This window comes from Hyla sarda, chromosome 3 (genome assembly GCF_029499605.1).
Source record: "Hyla sarda isolate aHylSar1 chromosome 3, aHylSar1.hap1, whole genome shotgun sequence".
Taxonomy (NCBI): Eukaryota; Metazoa; Chordata; class Amphibia; order Anura; family Hylidae; genus Hyla; species Hyla sarda.
This window is the reverse complement of record NC_079191.1, coordinates 390,577,338-390,598,596: the sequence shown is the minus strand read 5'-3', so window position 1 is coordinate 390,598,596 and position 21,259 is coordinate 390,577,338. Positions and strand designations below refer to the sequence as shown.

General features: G+C 43.5%; 1 protein-coding gene across 4 annotated transcripts in view; it reads left to right on the top strand.

Moving 5' to 3' along the window:
- Positions 1-1,641: 1,641 nt before the first annotated feature.
- The window catches only part of AFTPH (aftiphilin), a 174,014-nt gene continuing 154,396 nt past the window's right edge, over positions 1,642-21,259 (top strand). For all 4 annotated transcript variants that reach the window (XM_056567961.1, XM_056567963.1, XM_056567962.1 and 1 more), the window contains exons 1-2: positions 1,642-1,882; positions 19,492-21,212. In XM_056567961.1, coding sequence (XP_056423936.1) covers positions 19,527-21,212 — 1,686 coding nt within the window. In that variant the 5' untranslated portion in view covers positions 1,642-1,882; positions 19,492-19,526. The remainder of the gene's footprint in view (positions 1,883-19,491; positions 21,213-21,259) is intronic.

The window sequence follows — 21,259 nt, the reverse complement described above, 5'->3', positions numbered from 1 at the left end:
CTCGGCAATAAGAAGAGACATCCGGACTCTGTAATTGGGATTTCTGCAGCAGAAACATCTCCTTCCTTTATTATGCAAATTGAGCACTTATTCCAGGGAGTGCAATAAAGTTTTTTTTTTTTTTTTTTTTTTTTTTTTGAGGAATAAAAAAAACAAAAAATATTTTTTTTCCAATATATAACTATTCACCTTGTAAACATGCATTGTCCAATCAGTTTACTGACATAAGGGTAAGATAATCTGCTGCCTGACATCATTTTGACGTTCTTCATTCCCGATCTTTATATAAAGCATAATAAGTGGTTTATATTTGCGTCCCTGGGCCCTAAGGTGCCTGCAGTTCTGCCTGGAATAAGTCTCCTATTGAGTTTAATGGGATCTCTGTCACTCTTGAGTTGGTGCTTATTTAGTACAGAATTAGTAAGATATAACTTGAGGAATTAACTTGCGGAGTCTTTAAAGGGGTACTACCGTGGAAAACTTTTTTTTTTTTTTTTGTTCTTTATTTTTTTTTTTTTATCAACCGGTGCCAGAAAGTTAAACAGATTTGTAAATTACTTCTATTAAAAATTTTTTAATCCTTCCTGTACTTTTTAGGGGCTTTATACTACAGAGGAAATGTTTATCTTTTTGGATTTCTCTTATGTCACAACCACAGTGCTCTCAGAGCAGGAGAAAATCCTTATAGTAAACATATGCTGCTCTGGACAGTTCCTAAAATGGACAGCAGAGGTCAGCAGAGAGCACTGTGGTTGTGACATCAAAGAAATCCAAAAAGATAAACATTTCCTCTGTAGTATACAGCCCCTAAAAAGTACTGGAAGGATTACATTTTTTTAATAGAAGTGATTTACAAATCTGTTTAACTTTCTGGCATCAATTGATTTAAAAAACAAACAAACAAACAAAAAAAAGTTTTCCACGGTAGTACCCCTTTAAAGGAGTCTTAAATTCCCCCCCCCCCCACTCTTTTCGCCATGTATATTTAGTTGTGCTTTTGGATATGTAATAGCCCCTGGATTTTGACCACACTTTCTGAAAGGATATTAGCGCAGACATCACTAAAAATATAAAAGATCAAATGTGAAATACGGTGCGTTTTCCCATTAAAAATAAATAAGGGGATGCACGTTGCATTATATGGTTAAAAATTTAATCTAAAAGACCATGTTGACATGTTAGTTTTTCTGTGCTTTTGCCACTAAAAACCATTGCAGTGCATGTCCCATTGTGTAAATGGCAGCACGTATAGTTTTTCCCCACATATTTAAAATACATGGGAATAGAAGACTTGTGAAAAATGTGGAAAACTAAATCTGCAATTAAGAGTTACAGAATTGCTGCTGCATAGATGGTGGCGTTGTGCTTTCATTAATTAGTTTATTTATTACTTTATTTATATTTATAATGTCTAGATTATATCTGATAAATGATCGTTTCTTGTAAGCAGTTCAGTATTAGAGCGAGGGGACTGTGTCTTCCTCTATTGTATATAAGGGAGCACTGGAGAGAGAAGAGGATGTAGACGTATAAAAAGACATCAAGCTATCGATCTGTACTCTAAGCCAAGATTATACTACAGAAAACATGGGAACAGATCCAGTGTTCTGACCCGCCGCTGCCCTTTATTTCTGCAGTTTATCACATCTCGGGAGATCAGTCTTGTAAACAGAACAGTCATTGAGTTGGCTTTGTAGCTGCACACGAGTTCCTGCCGATGTAAAGGAGTTACAGGAGGACACCGGGCCATGTTGATGTCTGTGTGAGCTGTATTGATGGGAGTTGTAGTTCAGCCGATGAGTATCTTCTCTTTAAGGGAATTGAAGTTTAGCTCTTATGTATTGTCCATGACTCTGCATGGACATATCTCCTACTAGTTCAGGTGAGTGAGAAGACTAAATAAAATATGCAGAGTGGATTATATTACTGTACTGTTACCGTGCTCCCAGATAGACTCCAGTGACGTGATGGAAAGTCTACGGCCTTTGTTTTGTGTCCTGACATAAATGAGATATAGAGAGCGTGCACATGGCGACCGAACAGCCTCCTGCTGCAGCTCCCGTCCCCTTACAATGTCCTGGATAATGTAGGCTATGGTATATTTCTTTGCTTTACTCTTATCGTAGCTGTGGCTTTATTCAAATGAAAATTAGGGGTACCCCTACACCATTATTTCAAGATTAAGAGCACCGATACTATTTTTTTTCTTGTACCCACTAATACCAATTGCCAATAACAGCAAAGGTAGCTCTAGACTTTGTGAAGACATAGGCAAAAGATGAACATGAGGCGCTCACTGACACTCAAAATTAACATATGAAACCGGCAGGTAGGGAATCCCTTCCATGTTAGTTAGAACCACCCAGTAGTAAGGTAGGGAATCCCTCATACTAGAGAGAAGACCCCAGTAGTTAGTTAGGGATCCCCCCCCCCCACCACAAGATAAGTAGGTAGGGATTTTCCCCTATTAGGTAGAATCCCTCAGAAGATAGGCAGGTAGGGAATTTCCCTATTAGGTAGGGAATCCCCCCTACTATCTAGAAGCTTCCAGTAGTTAGGCAGGGAATCCCCCACTACAAAGTTGTAAGGTAGGGAATATCTTATACTAGAGAGAAACCCCTAGTAGTAAGGTAAGGAATCCACCCCACAAGATAACTAGGTAGGGAATTTCCTCTATTAGGTAGAATACCTCAGAAAATAGGCTAGTAGGGAATTCTAGGTAGGTAATCTTCCCTATTAGGTACAAGCCCCCAGAAGATAGGTAGGTATAGGATCCCCCTACTAGGTAGGTAGAGGCCCCCAGTAGCTGGGTAAATGGGGAAACCCCTCTATACGGTAGAACTCCCCACCCCCCAGTACATAGGTAGGGAATTGTCCCCTTTTTGGTAGAAGCCTCTTTTCCATTATTCCCAGGATAGGTGGTAAGTATGTGATCGCTTGACGTCCGGTTGCTAGAACGCTCACAATCTGGAGAACAGGGTTCTGGAGTTACCCATCGGAATAGAGTAGTGGTGGTCAAGTATAGGCACTGCTGCTCTATTCTCTGTCTATAGGGGTGGGTTCACACCACGTTTTGCAATACAGTTGCAATTTTTGCAATTTGAAAACCGTATGGAACCGTATTGAAAACCGTATGCATTGACCCGCCATTAAAAAACCGTATGCCAAACGATGCATCAGGTTGTGTCCGTTTTTCATCTTGTACGGTTTTGTCAGTTTTTTTTCCCGTACCCAAAACCGCAGCCTACCACGGTTTTTGGTTCGGGTGAAAAACTGTATGGAAACCGTATACTTTTTTTTAAACATGGGAGTCAATGGGAACCCTACAGAACTGTATGTGCGAACGGTTACATACGGTTTTCACCATACGGTTTTTGACTTTGCACAGTTTTTTTCTTGGAATTTCAATCAAACAAGTGAAACTTTATTCATAATAGAGTGAAAAGTTAAAAACGTATACTTTTTTTTCTTAAAAAAACGGATGCAACCGGACAACGTTTTTCAAACCAAATGCGGGTTAAAATTTGTACACACGTTTTGATACAGTTTAGTCAGGTTTTGAGGAATCTGTTTTTCATCCAAAAACCTGACAAGGGAACTGTATTGCAAACTCGTGGTGTGAACCCAGCCTTAGACAGCTGGAGATAGCCGAGCGCTCTGCTTGTCTATCTCCAGCAGTCCCATAAATGACAGACAGTACTCACATCATTAGTCAAGTGGACTTTTTCTTCTAATGCTTATTTCCGTGGTAAAAGTCTGTGAAAAATAATTGCCTATTGCTGAATTTCCGTAGTGTGCTTGGTCCCTTATAATTGAATAGGTTTTCCAGCTTGTAGAACTAGCCTTTGATTTATTCCGAGTGTGAAAATACCATTTTAGTGTAGTCTCCAGTCCGCTCTCACTGATCCTTGTGATCAAAGGGACCGGGCAATGTGACCAGTGGTCAAGTGGCCGCAGCAGCATGCCCTCTGGGACTGCAAGATCTGATTCTTATATTTTGTTAAAACCTGATCTGATGCTCTTTACGGAAAATGCAAAGAAAGTAGCCGCCTGGACGTTTACACTGAGTACATGGAGGGTTGCTGGTTGAGGGGTGGTGGGGGGCTTCCTGCGGCTACGCACTGTTTGCACATTGAAGAGCCATGTCTCGCCCGCTGCACTTTTACCCTGAACTTGATGGTGTTAGTCTTAGTGTTAGTGTTAGTGTTAGTCTTATGTCTGAACCACCGCTGACTGCTCTGAAGCCTCTGTGTTTTCTCCCCCTGCAAATAATGTGCCTGAAAACAACAAAGGAGAGTTATGTAACAGAGTCTGTCAAGTCCTCTGTGGTTTGTTTCACTGTCACATCTTTTCAGGCTACTGTGCAGAAGAAAGCTTTTAAGGTGAGGGAAAGTTTCCACTATGTTTTATCACTTGCGTATTAGACTCGTCGTTCTTTATTGCCGGCACCTTCTGCAGAACATTTCGGGAAGGGTTATGCAACTTATTTATTTTTCCATCACACCTCAAGAGACTGGTAAGAAGCACTAGTGCGTGAGCAACTTTAACTCTCTATTATTTATAGCAGTGGTCTCCAAAGTGTGGATCTCCACCTGTTGCAAAACTAAAACTCCCAGCATGCCCGGACAGCCAACGGCTGTCCGGGCATGCTGGGAGTTATAGTTTTGCAACATCTGGTGCTCCACAGTTGGTAGGCCACTGCTTTAAATAATATCGAGTCAAAGTTGCTCACGCACTTGTGCGTCTTATGCCCTTTTATAATACTAGTTTACTGTGTCGTGTCTAGCCTCAGACTTTTTCTGCTCAAGTACGTCCTCATGGTGTTGTGGCTTTTCACCGCTTTCAGTGTACCAAGGGGGAAAATCCATGGCAAAGCCACTACGAAATCATCATGTGACACTTGCATATTTTGTCACAGATTGACTATCTGTGGGGAAAATTTCTAGGTAGAAGCCCTCAGTATTTAGGCAGGGAATACCCCTAGTTAGGTAAAGAATACCCCCTCTATTAGGGAGAAGCCCCCAGAAGATAGGGAACTCCCCTATTAGGTACAATCCCTCATAGGCAGGGAATCTTCCTACAAAGTAAGTGCCACCAGAAAATAGGTAAGTAGGAAATTCCCCTACTAGGTAGAGGCCCATTGTCTGGAGGTCCATAGTTTTGGAGACCACTGATTTCTACGGTATTTCCAGTTACCTTTTGCACTGATGAGTGCCCTGTTATGACACTAGTTAAACGTGTCATGTCTAGTTGTTTTCTGTCAAGCTTAGTTCAAATGTGATGGAAATGCTGTGGGGAAGAGATTTTACAGACAGATTTACAGACCTCAGACCTTTTGCTCAAGGGCTTGCTCATTGTGTTGTGGCATTTCATTGCTAATAGTGTACTAGGGGAGAAATCCATTGCAAAGCCACAGTGAAATCCTCATGGGACACTTGCAGATTTTTACTACAGATTGACTATTCATTGGTGGCAAGATTCATGGGGTAAATTGCTAGGAAAAGACCCCCCCGGTAGTTAGGTAGGAAATCCCTTTACTAGGTAAAAGCCCCATTAGGAAGGGAATGCCTCCCCCCCCCCCCCTATTATGTAGAAGCCCCCAGAAGATAGGGAATTCCCCTATTAGATAGAAGCCCCTGGGTAGGTAGGGAATCCCGATTATTAGGTAGATGCCCACAGAAAAACGGTAGGTAGGGAAATCCCCTTTTAGGTAGAACCCCTCAGAAGATGGGTGGGGAATTCCCTAACTATCTTCTGAGGAATTCTACCTATTAGGTACAAACTCCCAGTAGGCAGGGAATCCCTCCTATTAGGTTGAGGCCCCCTGGCTGTCCGAGCATGCTGGGAGTTTTGTAACATCTGGCGCTCCACAGTTTGGAAACCACTGATTTCTAGGGTATTTCCAGTTACCTTTTGCACAGATGGATCCCCTGTTATAACACTAGTTTACCATGTCGTGTCAAGCCATTTTCTGTACAGCTAAAAAAATGGAAACGCCAAGTCTAAGTTCACAGACCGGATCCACAGGCCTCAGGCTTTTTTTTTGCTCAAGGGCGTGCTCATGGTGTTGTGGCTGTTCACTGCTTTCAGTGTACCAGGGGGGAAATCTATGACTGCTACAACAAAATCCTCTTGGAACACTCAGATTTCGCTACAGATTTACGGAATTTGTTGCAAGATTCACAGGGGAACAATTACAAAATGTGTGAATACAAACTAAGGGGGACATTTTTAATTCCCATTTCTCTGGGTGTACATTTGGGATAATAGATGGGGCCTTCTCGTTTGTACTAATATGAGTAGGCACAGGGCTATGACTTGTCATAGAGGAGACCATATACATTTAATGTACTTCCATTGCATGGAGCTTTTATAGATTTCCTCCAGATAATTTGGTTTCTTCCAACACAATGTAGAACATTTGCTGGATTTTTATGACACCAATTTTGACTTTGTACAGTCAGGCCCATAAATATTGGTACATCGACACAATTCTAACATTTTTGGCTCTATACACCACCACAATGGATTTAAAAAAAAAAAAAAATGAACAAGATGTGCTTTAACTGCGGATTGTCCGCTTTAATTCGAGGGTATTTACATCCAAATCAGGTGCACGGTGTAAAAATTACAACAGTTTGCATATGTGCCTCCCACTTGCTAAGGGACCAAAAGTAATGGGACAATTGGCTTCTCAGCTGTTCATGGCCAGGTGTGTGTTATTCCCTCATTATCCCAATTACAATGAGCAAAGACCAAGGAAAACAACTGTGGAGGATGACCGAAGAATTATTTCCCTGGTGAAGAAAACCCCTTCACAACAGTTGGCCAGATGAAGGACAGTCTCCAGGAGGTAGATGTATGTGTGTCAAAGTCAACAATCAAGAGAAGACTTCACCAAAGTGAATACAGAGGGTTCAACACAAGATGGAAACCATTGGTGATCCTCAAAAACAGGAAGGCCAGATTAGAGTTTGCCAAACGACATCTAAAAAAGCCTTCACAGTTCTGGAACAACATCCTATGGACAGATGAGACCAAGATCAACTTGTACCAGAGTGATGGGAAGAGAAGAGTATGGAGAAGGAAAGGAACATGATCCTAAGCATACACCTCATCAGTGAACATGGTGGTAGTGTAGAGTGGGCATGTATGGTGCCAATGGAACTGCTTCTCTTGTATTTATTGATGATGTGACTGCTGACAAAAGCAGCAGGATCAATTCTGAAGTGTTTCGGGCAATATTATCTGCTCATATTTAGCAAAATGCTTCATAACTCATTGGACAGCGCTTCACTGTGCAGATGGACAATGACCCCAAGTATACTGCAAAAGCAACCAGAGTTTTTTTACGGGAAAGAAGTGGAATGTTATGCAATGGCCAAGTCAAGCACCTGACCTGAATCCGATTGAGCATTCATTTCACTTGCTGAAGACAAAACTGAAGGGAAAATGCCCCAAGAACAAGCAGGAACTGAAGACCGTTGCAGTAGAGGCCTAGCAGAGCATCATCAGGGATGAAACACAGCAATGTCTGCTGGTGTTTATGCGTTCCAGACTTCAGGCTGTAATTGACTGCAAAGGATTTGCAACCAAGTATTAAAAAGTTAAAGTTTGATTTATGATTATTATTCTGTTCCATAACTTTTGGCAAACTCTAATCTAACCTTCCTGTTTTTGAGGCTCCTCAATGGTTTCCATCTTGTGGTGAACCCTCTGTATTCACTCTGGTGAAGTCTTCTCTTGATTGTTGACTTTGACACACATACACCTACCTCCTGGACAGTGTTCTTCATCTTGTTAGCTGTTGTGAAGGGGTTTTCTTCACCAGGGAAAGAATTCTTCGGTCATCCTCCACAGTTGTTTTCCTTGGTCTTTGCTCATTGTAATTGGGATAATAAGGGAATAACACACATCTGGCATAGGAACAGCTGAAAAGCCAATTGTTCCATTACTTTTGGTCCCTTAACAAGTGGGAGGCACAAGCAAACTGTTGTAATTCCGACATCGTTCACCTGCCGGCCATCACGCCCCCTCCCAAAGACTTGCATACCGGGGGAGGGGGTGACGACACACGGGGGCGGAGTCATGATGTCACGATACTCCGGCCCTGTGGTCGCCACCCGGCTGTTTGTGAGCTGGCACCGCAGCATGCAGCTCAAACAGGTGGGTGGCAAATACAAGATTGCGGGGGTCCCCAGCGGCGGGACCCCTGTGGTGAGACATCTTATCCCCTATCCTTTGGATAGGGGATAAGATGTCTCAGGGCCGGACCCCTTTAAGAGTAGAATTGGCCCAGTTTAGGTGCTGAAGTTTCCATTGTAGCCAGTGGGCACTATATACTACTGTATGGCTATACAGTAGTAAAGGCTCAGATGTGATGTGAAGAACTTCTTAAAAGGCGTTTTATCTATGGAATGGTTGCGAAGAACATCTCTTCTTCTGGAGGACCAGTCCTCTGCTATACAGAGACCCCATTGATTTGAGTGTAATACTTCATTTCCCCTGTGGAGGCACTGTGGGAAAATCGTACACTTGCCAATTTTCCTCACAGATCACAGCTGATCGCTGAGGATCCCTGCAGGAGTGTGCTTTTGTGTTCTCCAACCTGCAGCTCTCCAGCTGTTGCAATACTACAACTCCCAGCATGCCCAGACTCCGGGCATGCTGGGAGTTGTAGTCATGCAATAGCTGGAGAGCACACTGCTCTAGAGTCACATGAATCTCTCTGATACAGAATACAAAAAAGGGGAGGATAGAGATGGGGCTATATAGTGCTGTTATCTTAGTTGAGATTAGGTATCAAATAGTGAACTGCTCACCTTGACGTGTTGCGCTTGCAGGCACAACACTGATCAGCGCTTTTTTAGGTGTAGATAATCCGGTATTCAGGAGGAGCTAGCCATCGGTACCGTCACAGAACGGTGCAGAATGCAGGAGAATAGATGCAGAGATATGGGTTTGTGAAGTTCACAACTGACTGTCATGTCATCACATCGGTGAAACACTTCGGCCAGAAGTCAGATTTTTTGGAGGAAGGGAATCCCTGCCAGGAAACCCATATCTCTGTATCTATTCTCTTACATGAGAGTAAGGAGAAGAGGTAGAAGGCACAGTTCACATTAACACAAAAAACAGCGGAGGCTCCAGGTGAATGCAACCAAACAGGAAAAATGGGATGGTAGTGGGGGTGCTCGGATAAATAGAGATCAACAATAGTAACGGCAGTAAAAAATAGAGGTGGATCCCTTTCTCAGTGTCCATCGCTAGGTCAGTGGAGGTTCATGGAAGGAAGGAGGGTGGAGAGAGTAGACTGGGGCTCAGAGGCAACAACTGGTGGTTTCGTGCTAGTTAGCACTTCTTCTGGCCTCCTGGAGGCCGGAAGAAGTGCTAACTAGCATAAAACCACCGGTCAATGCCTCTGAGCCCCAGTCTACTCTCTCCACCCTCCTTCCTTCCATGAACCTCCACTGACCTAGCGATGGACACGGTGAGTGCGGGATCCACCTCTATTTTTTTACTGCCGATTCTCCTACATGAGTCTCTTTGACATATTGGAACTATATTACATTAAACCTTGATGGCCTTTGCTCTGTTCATATAGATTTTTCCAGGCTCACAGAGAGATAACACTGTGCAGTCTGTGAGCCTGGATGGGACGTCCACCATGTAACATAATTTTCCTCAATCCCAGTGACCGCACTGTCCGTCAGGTTGGTTATGTCAGCGCTGGTAATGTTTTCGGCACAGTGGCAGTCCAGGAACCCTGGCTTTGTCTGCACTGCTGGATAGGACGTGTCTTTAGCTCACTCGGAGCTTTATTCATTGCTATGAATGCCTGTGGGATACAAAGACATTCATCCCCCTTTATAGCAATGTGTCAGCTTCCTTAGGCGTTCAGGCTGGAATAAGGGATCTGACTTGCATTGTTTTTGTAGATGACACTGCCAACTCTATATGTCATTCCCATAGTCCCTATGTAGACTAAGCTTGGGCACTTTAGGGTGCAAAATTATTATGTACTGTGTTGTGTTGTGTCTCGAATTACGACTAATTCTAGACTATTTGGGTGACTTGTAATTTCCATAATTAATTACATAGGTCTTGGCTGCTGGCTTCCTGTCTCTCCTGGCTTCGCTGCATGTACTATTGTACAGGCAAGTGTATAAAGCGGCACTGGTTATCCTGCTGACCTCAATCTTCTACCTCTTTCCTCGGCACAGGGCTCGACTCCAGCCCAGATACAGCTAATAAAAATTGAAAAGAAGTCCAGTCCGGTGTGAGTCTTAAAATATAGCTTTTATTTTCCGTTCCATTAAAATGCAGTACTGCATTTATAATGGGTTCAACCCTGATGCTTTTCTTGAGCAAGTCTTGTAAGCCTAAAGCTGGCGGTGCATTTTTTAACGCACATTTATCGAACAGCTAATCCCTTCTCCAATGCGCATGCATACTTGTCGTAGCTGAGTGTACATGTATTGTGAGATGGAAGCTGCTGACAGACAACAGATAAGGTAATAGAAATCCGGCATGCCTGACTGTTTTCTCCCCAACATTGATGTGACCTGTTGGTGGAGAGTCATGAGGCTCCTATATGCACATTACATAGTCTGCCACTGAAATAGGTGGGTTCCGATGACTTTAAAGGGATACTCCAGTGCAAAACTGTTTTTTTAAAAAATTTTTTTTATATATATCAACTGGCTCCAGAAAGTCCAGATTTGTAAATTACTTGTGTTAAAAAGTGCAGATAAAGTGCAGATGCTTGTGTCCTTTTTATTGTTATAAAACCTCTAACAGTACAAAAAGTTGCACGTTTCAGATGCATCTGCACCTTATCTGCTCTGGACATTCATACATCTGACAGATATGATTCTCAGACTCCTCAAATTTGATTCCTTAGCATATGATTTTATCCCTTTTTTTTTTTTTTTTGCCTTCCTTTTCAATACGTTTGGATGCAAACATGTGAGTGCAGCCTAAAAACCCACAAACACCCTGTAGGGTCAGGGTCTTTTTAAAAAAAAAGCTTAAACGGGGTACTCCACCCCTACCTTATCCCCTATCCTTTGCTATCCGTTGCTATCCTTTGGATAGGGGATAAGATGTCTAGGGGCGGAGTACCCCTTTAACGTTTAGAAAAAGCTTCATGTGATTTATAGCAGATCTAATGGGACCAAAGCTCTTAAAAGACACTACGGAATGGCTTACGTATTTGGATGGACATATATTTATGGCATTTTTAACATCCACTCTCTGCTGTCAGCGCTCACATCTACAGTTTTATACTTTACTTCTTGGGTGGAAGAGATGAGTTATATTCTGATGTAAAGCAGATCTCATGTGTCAGAATGATTTACAATAATGACTGTAATAATAGCGGTAGATATCTGCTTCCTCAGAGTCAGCAGACTATCTTAAAGGGGTACTCAGGTGGAAATTTTTTTTTTTAATAAACTGGTGCCAGAAAGTTAAACGGATTTGTAAATTACTTCTATAAAAAATTCTTAATCCTTCCAGTAATTATTAGCAGCTGTATTCTACAGAGGAAATTATTTTTCTTTCTGGATTTCTTTTCTACCACGACCAACCAGTGTGCCTCCAGCTGTTGCAAAAGTACAACTCCCAGCATGCACGGTCTGTCAGTAAATGCTGGGAGTTGTAGTTTTGCCCCCCCCCCCCATGTGTATGTACAGGGTGCATTCACACGGCCGGTTTACAGTAAGTTTCCTGCTTCAAGTTTGAGGTGCGGCAAATTTTCTGCTGCAGCGCAAACTCCTAGCGGGAAACTCACTGTAAACCCGTCAGTAAGAATGTACCCTAAAAACACTACACTACACTAACACCTAATAAAGGGTAAAACACTACATTTACACCCCCTTGCACTGTCCCCAATTCCCCCCCCCCCCCACCAAATAAAAACATATTGTACGGCAGTGTTTCCAAAACGGAGCCTCAAGCTGTTGCAAAACAACAACTCCAAGCATTTCTGGACAGCCACTGGCTGTCCAGGCATGCTGGGAGTCTAGTAACAGCTGTAGGCACCCTGTTTGGGAATCACTGGCGTAGAATATCCCTATGTCCAGCCCTATGCAATCCCTATTTTAGTCCTCAAATGCGCATGGATCTCTCACTTCGGAGCCCTGTTGTATTTAAAGGAAACAGTTTAGGGCCACATATGGGATATTTCCATACTCAGGAGAAATTGAGTTACAAATTTTGGAGACTTTTTCTCCTTTTACCCCTTATGAAAAGGAAAAGTTGGGGTCTACATCAGCTGGTTAGTGTAAAAAAAACACTAACATGCTGGTGTTGCCCCCAAAAAGACCCCAAAATTTGTAACGCAATTTCTCCTGAGTATGGAAATACCCCATATGTGGACATAAAATGCTCTGCGGACGCACAACAAGGCTCAGGAGTGAGTGCATTATGCACATTTGAGACCTAAATTGGTGATTTGCACAGGGGTGGCTGATTTTACAGCGGTTCTGACATAAACGCAAAAAAATAAATATCCACATGTGACCCCATTTTGGAAACTACACCCCTCACAGAACGTAGCAAGGGGTATAGTGAGCCTGAACACCCCACAGGTGTTTGACGATTTTTCGTTAAATTTGGATGGAAAAATGAAGAAAATTTTTTTTTTGCTAAAATGCTGGTGTTACCCTAACTTTTTCATTTTCTCAAGGGAAAATAGGAAAAAAGCACCCCAAAATTTGTAACCCCATTTCTTCTGAGTAAGAACATACCCCATATGTGGATGTTAAGTGCTCTGCGGGCGAACTACAATGCTCAGAAGAGAAGGAGCGCCATTGGGATTTTGAAGAGAAAATTTGTCCGGAATTGAAGGCCACGTGTGTTTACAAAGCCCCCATAGTGGCAGAACAATGGACCCCCCCACATGTGACCCCATTTTAGAATCTACAGAATGTAATAAGGGGTGCAGTGAGCATTTATGCCCCACAGGTGTCTGACAGATTTTTGGAACAGTGGTCCGTGAAAATGAAAAATTTTATTTTTCATTTGCACAGCCCACTGTTACAAAGATCTGTCAAACGCCAGTGGGGTGTAAATGCTCACTGCACCCCTTATTAAATTTTGTGAGGGGTGTAGTTTCCAAAATGGGGTCACATGTGGGGTTGGGGGGTCCACTGTTCTGGCACCAACAGGGGACTTTGTAAATGCACAAGGCCCCCGACTTCTATTCCAACCAAATTCTCTCTCCATAATCTCATTGGGGCTCCTCCACTTCTGAGCATTGTAGTTCGCCAGCAGAGCACTTGACGTCCACACATGGGGTATTTCCATACTCAGAAGAAATGGGGTTACCAATTTTGGGGGGCATTTTCTCCTATTACCCCTTGTAGAAATGTAAAATTTGGGGAAAAACCAGCATTTTTGTGAAAAAAATTATTCATTTACACATCCAACTTTAACTAAAAGTCGTCAAACACCTGTGGAGTGTTAAGGCTCACTGTACCCCTTGTTACGTTCCTTGAGGGGTGTAGTTTCCAAAATAGTATGCCGTGGGGATTTTATATGTGAATCAATATATCATTTATTTGGGATGTCCATTTTCCTTATAAGCAGAGAGTTTCAAATAAAAAAAAAAATGCTAAATTTTAAAATTTTACATAAAATTTTGGAATTTTTCACCAAGAAATGATGCAAGTATCGACAAAATTTTACCATTAACATAAAGTAGAATATGTCCCAAAAAACAGTCTCTGAATCAGACTGAAAAGTAAAAGCATCCCAGAGTTACTAATGCTTTAAAGGGGTTCTCCGGTGCTTACACATCTTTTCCCCTATCCAAAGGATAGGGGATAAGATGCCTGATCGCGGGAGTCCCGCCGATGTGGACCCACGGGATCTTGCACGCGGCACCTGTTTGTAATCAGTCCCCGGAGCGTGGTCGCACCGGGTCTGATTACAGACGACCACCGGGCCGGCGGCGTGTGACGTCACGCTCCGCCCCTCAATGCAAGCTTACGGGAGGGGGCGTGATAGCTGTCACGCCCCCTCCCGTAGGCTTGCATTGAGGAGCGGAGCGTGACGTCCCACGGGGGCGGAGGCGTGACGTCACACGCCGCCAGCCCGGTGGTCGTCTGTAATCAGACCCTGAGCGACCACGTTCCGGGGACTGATTACAAACAGGGTGCCGCATGCAAGATCCCGGGGGTCCCCAGCGGCGGGACTCCCGCGATCAGGCATCTTATCCCCTATCCTTTGGATAGGGGAAAAGATGTGTAAGCACCGGAGAACCCCTTTAAGTGAGGCTGGGTTCACATCACGTTTTCTCCAATACGGGAGCGCATACAGCATGGGGTAGCTGAAACCTTGCGCTCCCGTATGCTTTCGTATGCGCTCCCATATGTAATTCATTTCAATGAGCCGGCCGGAGTGAAACGTTCGGTCCGGTCGGCTCATTTTTGCCCCGTATGCACTTCGACAACCGGACCCAAAACCGTGGTTGACTACAGTTTTAGGTCCGGGGGAAAAAGCGCATACGGCGCAAAAAGGAGCCGACTGGACCGAACATTTCACTCCGGCCGGCTCACTGAAATGAATTACATACGGGAGCACGTACGAAAACATACGGGAGCACAAGGTTTTAGCTCTTCCCTGCTGTATGCGCTCCCATATGGGAGAAAACGTGATGTGAACCCAGCCTGACAGTAGTCAGATGTGGAAAAAAGGCCTGCGTCCTAAGGTAAAAATCATCTGCGTTCTTAAGGTTAAAAATATTTCCATGAATCAAAAGTATTCATGTGTTAGAATTTTTAAAACATTACAACAATTATCCTTGTTTATCAGCTTGGGTGTTAAAGGGGTTCTCCACCATAAGGGGATTTTAGTATGTACCTGGCAGACAGTATTGGACATGCTTAGGAAGGATCTGCGCTTATTTTGGGGCTAAATGGCTAAGTCATCAGATTACCATAACACTGTGGCTCGCTGTTTGTGAACTAGTATTTCCTGTTTGGCTTTTCTTTTTTTCCACTACAAATCACACAATTCCATCTTCCTTCCTCCCACACATCAGCCGCCCCACTAGGGCTGCAGCTAACGATTATTTTAATAATCGATTAGTTGTCGATTATTTTATCGATTAATCAATTAATCGAAAAAAATGTCAAAATGCCAAAAAAAGGGGGTTCAGCTGATTCTACTTGAAAAACTATGTACAATGGCCATATTAAAAGTTTCTAGCATGTGATGTGACCAAACAGTAGCAATTGTATATATATTTTTTTTTTCGTTTTATGCCGGTTGCCGTACAGGATCATTAATGATCCTGTACAGAAACCAGCGTAAATTTGATACTGCCGCATGGGTAACGGTCTGAACTATAACAAAAAAATTTTAATGATTCACTAATATTTTAATAGTTCAGACAGTTAGCCATGCGGTAGTATCAAATATGTAAGAGAAAAAATTATTTTACTTTTTTTTGTATAGCAATAGGAAAAGGGGGAGCTAATTTTTATTGGGGGAGCATTACATTTACTTTAATTATCTTTACTTTTTTTTTTTATATAGCACTGCTATACACGTATATGTGCAGACAGCAGACCATTGCTTTTACAGACCCCTTCAGACAGCAGGGCCCCCCCCTTTAGACAGCAGGGCCCCCCCCTTTAGACAGCAGGGCCCCCCCCGTTAGACAGCAGGCCCCCCCCCCCCCCCCGTTAGACAGCAGGGCCCCACCGTTGTAGACAGCTCACCTGCAGCTGTCCTCTGTCAGGGGCTGCCACTCCGCTGTACAGTTCTCCTATCCGCATCACGTTGTGCTATGGAGGACCATGTGACACACACGTCACTCTGCTTCCTCCGTAACGTTACGCCGGGCGCAGGGGAGGAGGTGGAGTGACGTGTATGTCACATGGTCCTCTATAGCACAACGTGATGCGGACAGGAGAACTGTGCAGCGGAGCGGCAGCACCCAACAGAGGACAGCTGCAGGTGAGCTGTCTACAAGGGTGGGGGCTGCGGTCTAAGCCCTGCTTCCGCCGCCGGCATGTCCCCACTGCTGCCTTGCTCCTAGCGCGTTCGGAAATCTCACCTCACACCGGCAGTGCGCTGATTGCACTAGGAGCAGGGCAGCGACGGAAACATGTCGGCTTTAGGGATCGACTGATTATCTGTTTCGCCGATATTATCGGCCTATAATCACAATTTTGGGCATTATCGTATCGGCAATTACCTTGCCGATATGCCGATAATGCCCCTCGCACCGCGACCGCCTCCCCTCACTGACCCGCCGCACTGCGTCGTACCCCCCACCGCACTGCCCCGGCCCCATTGCCGCCCCCATCCCCGGTTTTATAATTACCTGTTCCCGGGGCCTGGGGTCAACGCTACCTCTGGCTCCTGCTGCGTCCTGCGTTACGCTGTGCGCAATGACGAGTGACGTGACGCGACATCACCGTCAGTGCGCACAGTGACAGCTCAGGAGGACGCCACCGGAGCCAGATGTAGAGTGGACCCCGGGAACAGGTAATTATAAAACCGGGGATGGGGAAGGCAATGAGGCCGGGGCGGTGCAGTGGGGCGCGGAGCTGTTCGGGTGGTGGTCGTGGGGGGTGGGGGATGGGTAGGCGGTCGTGGTGGCGGTGATAGGACTCAGGACCCCCGGACAAGCAGGGGGAGAGAAGCGGGTGGGGGCGGCGGTCTATGGCACCGCAAAAGCCGCTGCAGTTCATTGATTTAAAGCGCCCGCTTTAAATCAATGATCTGCAGCGGTGTGTGTGTGGGGGGGGGGGGTAAATAGCCGATAACTTATACCGGAATATCGGTATAAGTTATCGGCCATCGGCCCTAACCTCCACAGATTATCGGTATCGGCCCTAAAAAAAATAATGGTCGATCCCTAGTCGGCTTCATTCATTCATTTACTGCTGCCACTGATGGCAGACAACGAATCGGGTGATTATTCCATAATGGGATTCGTCCACAACGAATCCCGTTATCGATTACATTGATTAATCGTTACAGCCCTACACCCCACCCATTGAAACATAAAAGAGCTGCATCTATTCAGATCAGTGTGGTTTTCAATCAGGGTGCCTCCAGCTGTTGCATTAGTTGCAGATTGATCCCTCCACCCATTAAAGCAGACAGGCTCCCTGTCATCAGCTGACTAGTGAGTCAGGTCTCGGCCGCATTGCAACCTGGGAAAAATCTGAGACAACAGTCATTTTGTATGCTGGTAAAAATAAATATTGGAGTGAAAATCAAAGAAGAATTGTGAGAAAACCGTCACACACAGGTACAGACACTATATAATGAACAACACTAACTTTACAGCCCCTGTAGCATAGTCAAATAAAAAAATTCCTGGAATACCCCTTTAATTTGATTTAAACCGAATATTGCAAATGTGTTAAAAAGAAAAAAAATATATAAACAGTAACTATCACAAAAGTATTCAATATTTTATTCATAAAAGTGATAAACTGTACAAAATTTTCAGGTTATAAAACAAGTTACTTTCACAAAAAACACAATGGCAAACAGTCCCTTGTTAGAAATCACTCCATTTTTGGAATTTCACTCGGCCTCTTGGCTGTCGGTTATTGTGTGAGGCAAACTCACACTTTTTCTCTTTTGGAAGTACTCAGAGTATTTTTTGGTTTTTGTTGGTAAAACGCCCATTTTTGTATAAAACACGCCCATTCCAGAGTGAAAAAAAAACACTCTGAGTGTTTTCTAATGTGTCGGTTGTGTGACTAAAATTTGGTAGCATAAATAGTCGCACATACGTTGCGACTAAAATTTAGGCGCAATAACCGAGAAAGAGTCGTTTGGACTTTAGGCTGGATTCACATCACGATTTGAGTGTCTGCTGCACAGATAGGATTTTAGAATCTCAGGTCGCCTGAAATCGTATCTGTGCTGGGACAGGTACTGACAGATACGATTTTCAGTCTGTGTCAAAAATGTTACATGCTGAGAAAAGGACCAGATCGTAGTCACTAGCAGACTACGATCGGGTCCGCAGCCCCATAATAGTTAGTGGCTCCGTATCGGTCAGTACCTGTCCCTGCACAGATACGATTTCAGAAGCTCAAATCGCCTGATATCGTATCTGTGCAGTGGATACTCAAATCGTGATGTGAATCCAGCCTTAGTAAATGAGGGCCTAAATGTTTATACTTTGTAACATTTTAACCACTTGGTGGGGATTTTCCATTGCAGATTTACTTGCAGTATTTTCCATTATGTGTGAACATACCCGAAAGGCAGAGTAAACTGGAATATAAAGTACCCATACATATGTGATAGCGGTCGGCCTAACAACGTATACATGAAAGCACGTGAGGAACAAGAAGGATCCATCAGTTAGAATCAAACATGCCCGATCCTTCTTCCCCTGACCTCATCTGTTCAGTAGTTGGGAGACCCCAAATACATGTACCCCATATACTTTTTTTTTTCTTTTGTGGGGCCTTTAGTTTTTCCTATAAAACACTATGAAGTAGCTAAGGCTGCTTTCACGCTATAGAATTCTCAGTTTTAAGGATCCGTTATAATGACCTGTTAAAAAAAATAAAATAAAAAATTTAAAAACGGCTGTTATAAGGCAGTTACAAAATCCCATTATAGTCTATGGTATTTTTACATTACCCGTTTTAACCAGTCATAGCCTGTTATTAATAACAGACGTTATTAATTGGTTCTGGGATGACCATTGTATGTTGAGACCAGAACTCTATGGAAACCTGGTAATTGGTTCTAAAGGCACCAAAATGTCATCCAAAATTAGGAAAAAGTGAGAATAAAAAAAAAAAAAAAAAAAAAAAGTAGATAACTAATACAGATAAAGCAAGTCCTTATATATAAAAGTAGGAACGATCTGCTGGGAGCTGTAAATCACTGTCTATGTAAGTGCTTCCCAAGCAGGGAGCCTCCAGCTGTTGCAAACCTACAACTCCCAGCATGCACGGACAGCCAAAGGCTGTCCGGGCATGCTGGGAGTTGTAGTTTTGCAACAGCTGGGGGCACCCTGCTTGGGAAGCACTGGTCTATGTAGAGGACAGGAGCTTCTTCAGGGTCCTGTGCAGTACACACAATGTCCTAAAAATGTAATGGAGTCGTCCTCACCTGGTGTCCAAAGGAGCAGCTAACCCTGGTACAGGTAAAGTGTACAGAACATGTAATACCTCTCTGTACTGTAGGGGGAGCTATCAGACACCAGTCAGTGCATACGCTTCAGTAATACAGGGGTTTTACCAGTGAATGCCCATTTTGATTGATCGGTTCTTCCAGCCATTGACACGTTTCACAGATCTGGACTGTCTGTACATTGTATGTCTGGTTTCAACTTACGATGGTCCAGAAAAGACCGTTGTATGTTGAAACTATTGTATGTTGAGGCCATTGTGAATTGAGTTATCACTGTATAACTTTTTGTTTGATAGATTGAATAACCTTGTTTGGCAAAATGTGTGTATAGTAATATAGCCCTTCTTTGTTTTATTTTAGGTGTAATTTTGCTGCCGTAACGAAAACTTTACACTATGGAGCCAGAAATTATTCGAATGTATTCTTCATCCCCACCTCCTCTTGACAGTGTTGCAGATGAAGACGACGATGACGGGTTTGGAGAATTCGGAGGATTTTCTGATGTCAGTAGCCCTGGAATTGGTTTTGCCGACTTTGACTCGGGTTATTCCAAGACTAGAGAGGACTTTATACCATCCAAACACTTTTTACCGATACATGAGTTCTCGGATAATGTAAATAACTTCTCTAGCCTTACCTCCATCACAGCCAATGAGAACATCTCCGAGATTGGGATTTCTAAAAAGGGACCTTGTTCTGTGTTTGAGACGAACATAAACCACGATACCACCCAGTTCAATGTTGCTGCACTTGATAATAAAGGGAGCTCAGGGGAGAACACAACATTTTTAAACTCAGAGACCCATCTGACTTGTGTGGATAATGTTAGTTTAATAAGTAGAAGCCAGGAACAAATAGATAGTACTTGTAATGGTGAGAAAACACACAATCTGGAAAATCTGACTAATGGGTTTGCAGGGGTAGATTGTGACAACCCTCAGGGATTACAAGATCTGGACAGAATGGGACATTCTAAAGGGTTTAAGTCAATCAGTTCTCACAGTACAGATTTAAGTATAGACTTTTCACCACCGAGCCCTGGAGATGACTTTGCAGACTTTGCTACATTTTCGAGCAAAGACCCTCTTGGTGTAAATGAGGCACAGTTGCAACCACCCAAAGGTTCGCATGAAGGGGAGACTCAAAGTATTAATGTTAGCACTGATTCAAGTAAAGTTGAACATGGCAGCATCTCATCTGCTATGGAAATCTTACCTGACCCATTTCCTCAAGAAGATATTGAAGAACCCGATCCGTTAGCACTTGACGGTGTTCCTCCACATGAAGCGATGTCAGCCACGCTACAATCCAATATTTCTGATAGTATGCATTCACTGGAAACCAAAAATACTTCACAAACTACAGAAAGTCCAAAAGAGGACGAACAGACTATTACTATAATAAATTCCCCTCCTAATGAAGAATCACTGGAACTATCAAAGGATGTTAGAAAGACAGAACTTGAGTCTATTGAAAGTGGTCATACCGTGATGGCTTCTAACGAGGAGCCAGAATTTGATGCTTTTGGAGATTGCGATGCTGCACTTCCTGTGACGGACGATGTCACACTGGATAAAAAATACGTTCACGAACCTTTAGAACTGCCTTCCAAAGTGACGGAAGTAAATGATAATGACTTTGATAGTTTTAAGGATACAAATGTAGCTTTTCGGGTGGAACTGGCAGGCTCTTCAAGAAAGTTATCTTCTGAAGGCAAATCTTCTGAACAGTGGGTGTCCGAGGAACCCGATGAGTTTAATGAGTTTGGGAGCTTTGTATCCTTGGCAAAAAAAGACTCAAGTGTTAAACAAGATTCTGATGACTTTGCTGACTTCAGTACAGTGTGCAGTATTCAGCCACCTTCAGAATGGAATGCTTTTGAGGATGATCAGGGAGGAAGTTCTTCTTCTTGGGCTGCCTTTGGAGATCAGAAGATAGAGTCTGATGACTGGCAGTCATTTAGGACAGACGTTCCCTCTAGCACCGATGACCAGGTTGTAAACCCACAAAGCACCGACCTCCCCGCTGGTCATGAACCTGAAACAACACTTGTCCGTGATGATTCGCCAGTTGCCTTCCAGGTAATGGTTAGTGGTATACATTGTTTTGTTATATCGAGATCACCACA